The sequence below is a fragment of the Lactuca sativa genome, chromosome 1 (assembly GCF_002870075.4).
Source record: "Lactuca sativa cultivar Salinas chromosome 1, Lsat_Salinas_v11, whole genome shotgun sequence".
Taxonomy (NCBI): domain Eukaryota; kingdom Viridiplantae; phylum Streptophyta; class Magnoliopsida; order Asterales; family Asteraceae; genus Lactuca; species Lactuca sativa.
The window spans coordinates 250,227,443-250,230,652 of NC_056623.2; the positions used below are offsets into that span (position 1 = coordinate 250,227,443).

General features: G+C 32.1%; 1 protein-coding gene across 1 annotated transcript; it reads left to right on the top strand.

The window, feature by feature from the left end:
• Positions 1-1,923: 1,923 nt before the first annotated feature.
• On the top strand, positions 1,924-2,868 carry LOC128128471 (uncharacterized). Its single transcript, XM_052767439.1, has one exon. The coding sequence runs from the start codon at positions 1,924-1,926 to the stop codon at positions 2,866-2,868; it is 945 nt and encodes a 314-aa protein (XP_052623399.1).
• Positions 2,869-3,210: the final 342 nt, after the last annotated feature.

Consider the following 3,210-nt stretch of genomic DNA (forward strand, 5'->3'; position numbering starts at 1 on the left):
TAACCAGCTAACATCGGCAGCAACCTTCGAAAGTAAACACACAACAGGTTTGCCAACAATGGGAACTATATCCAATGTAAACATATCACCTTTTCGTTTTGACTTGAGTAAAACTTCATTTGTCTCAACATTCGAAATAACACTGTCTTCTTCATTAAAAAGAACTTGATTTCCAGTGCCCACAACAAGTTGTGAAACACTTATCAAATTATGTTGTAAGCCTTCGACAAATGCAACTCGATTGACAGTGAATGTTCCATTTGTTATCTTTCCATAACCTTTGACTTTGCACTTCTGATTATTGCCAAACTTAACCACTCCACCATTCTCTAGACTTCGAAAATCTCTTAAGTTTTCCTTCTTCCCAGTCATGTGACGTGAGCAACCACTATCAATATACCACTTGTTATCATATTGCTCGTCACAAAGTACCTGCAATTATTGAAAAAATTTATGTACCCAAAACTTGTTCGGTCCATTCATATTAGATGTCTTTTTCAATGGTAAAGTACAACCATTAACCCAATCACAAACTCTTGTTTTGAAACTGTCAACAAATTTAACATTTTCATTCAAAGGGTCAGATATATGAGTTTTTAATGTTTTCAAATTTTCACTGATATACCCCTTCGCATGTTGAGTTTGTGATATGTTGCTTTTCGCTTTTGAGACTGGTTTCCAGGCTTTAACTGTAATGTTGGACTCCTTGGATGATGAACTGCCATTTGTTGAAGGATTTGCATACTTGTCATACGCCTCATGTATCTATTATTTTGAAAACTTACTTGATTGATACATTTTTCCCTTTCCTTCCAACTAATGATCAATATTTCTTTTAGTTGTTATACCCTTCGCATATGATACTTTGTCAGCTTGTTTCTTCGAAGGATTATAACATTTTGCTGAACTTGGAACATAATCCACTTTTGGTTTTAAAAGATATGATTCTGATGGGTTTTGAGCATTCTAACACTTCCTAAGTGTACATGCAACCCTAATAACCTTGGATCTATGTTTGTCTAATTATCATGCAAAGTTGAATTCCAAGGTTATATTCCTATCTAGCAAACATGGGGAACAATTTCTAGCTTGAATGAAAGATAGAATAACTTACCTTGTTGTTGCTTATGTTCCTTGAAACCTTGTGAGCCTAGCACCCCAAGTGTGATGCCTCAAATGCTTCACACAACACCAAATGCTCTTGGAAAGACTTTTGAGAGAATACACACTTCTTGAAATCGGCCTAGCCCTCTTGTTTCTTATGTGTAGCCGATTTTGGTGGAGAATGGGACTCTTATATAGTGTTGACACATCTAGGGTTACACCATGTAAACCCTAATGTGTCATGACTCTTCATTTCCATGACCCATGGGTTTGTAACTCCCATGGAGCATCCATGGAGCATCATATGGGTAGAACCCAACTTGATAATCCATGGAGCCTCTTAGCCCACTATACAAGATATGAATGATTTACATAATCAACCCATATATTTCATTAGTTATCTTTTGATCACTTAGTTAATTCCAAATTAATTCTTTGATCAAACTAATTAAATAATATTATTAATATATTAGAACTTATAATATATTAATAATCTCCAAGTGTCAGAGCCTTGATAAATATGGCATTACATTTTAATAAAACACTTTACAGAGTAAAGTTTGAAAGAATTCATAATAAAGAGATTGAAATTTCTCAACATAAAGAAATACTTTTCAGTAATAAAAAAGACTTGGTGCATATAGATTTCAGATTTCTACAAGCACAAAATAAACATACTCATGAATATATACCAAACTTGGTTAGTATACGTATGTATCTCCTGCATAAGCAAAAAGTACATCAAGAACATCTTGATAGAAATAAAAAATTAGTTTCAAAACTCAGAAAGTTTATTTTAACTTGTTAGCTTTTCTTAAAATGAATAAAGAAATTTTCAACAACACTGAAGAAAATAATTCAGAAGAAAAACAAATCTTAACTTATGTTGAAGATGAAGACGGCTTTCATGCAAATCTTTTAATAAAACAAGACATTCTCTCTCGAGTTAAGAAAATTGATTTAAAAATAAAGAAAGAAAACATTTTCAAAAATGTTCCTTCTAAACTTAGTATTCTAAATCCTCTTAAAAGGAAAAATGAAATCTTCTACTTTGTTAGTACTAAAGAAATGTCCGTAGACATAAAAGATACAATAGGAGCTGTCTTTCTACCCCTTTTAACTAAGGAACAAATACATAATAACTTAAAAAGTATTCCAGTTGAGATTAGATCAAAAATTAGAATGGTCCATATCGGAGCTGTAAAAATTTTGTTAAAATCCCAATTCCAAGCAGGAATAAATTCTCCCATAAAAATGGCATTAATTGACAACAGAATTACTGACAGACAGGACTGCATCTTAGGTGCTGCAAAGGGAAACCTTGCTTACCAAAAGTTTATGTTTTCAGTCTATCCAAAGTTCGCTCTGGATTTAAAATCTGCAAATATAGATAAAACCTTATCTTTTATACATCACTTTGAAAGAAGTGACCTAATGAGTCCAGGTGATAAACCTTTCACCATAACATATCTCATAGGATATGCCCTGACCAACAGTCACCATAGCATAGACTATAAGAAAGACGAGTACATCGAACTTGATGATGTCTTTTCAGAAGTAGGCCATGTCAAAGATAAACAATTCTGCGACATAAATCCTCAAGAAAACTCTTGGGTTTTAAATATAGCTAGAAATAAAAAAGCTCTAGGAGAAACTCTTAGACCAAGAATTTCTATGGATTCACTCCACATAGGAGAAAGCTCGGAGAGAAAAGATAATAACTTAATAAGAAACATGTCTTTAAAAATTGATAGTCTACGCTAGAATATCAAACAAATCACTGACATTATAAATGAATAATAAAATTGATTTTCCTCATTTCTATAAAAAAGGTAAAACAGTCAAAATTAAAACTCTTGACGATAATACTGAAAAGAAAGAATACGTTTTCTCTACTTCTGGTAAAGCTGGTGTTCAAACAATCGTAAATCATTGCAATAATCTCAACCAAATCATTGCAAGATGTCTCTTAAAAACTTCAAAAATAAGCCATTATCTTGGTATTTCAAAAGATATTTCTACAAATATTTCAAAAAATAAAATACCTTTTAACCAATTTAAAAAAGATTTAGCCTTTATGGTTAAAAACAATCTTGATAAAAATGA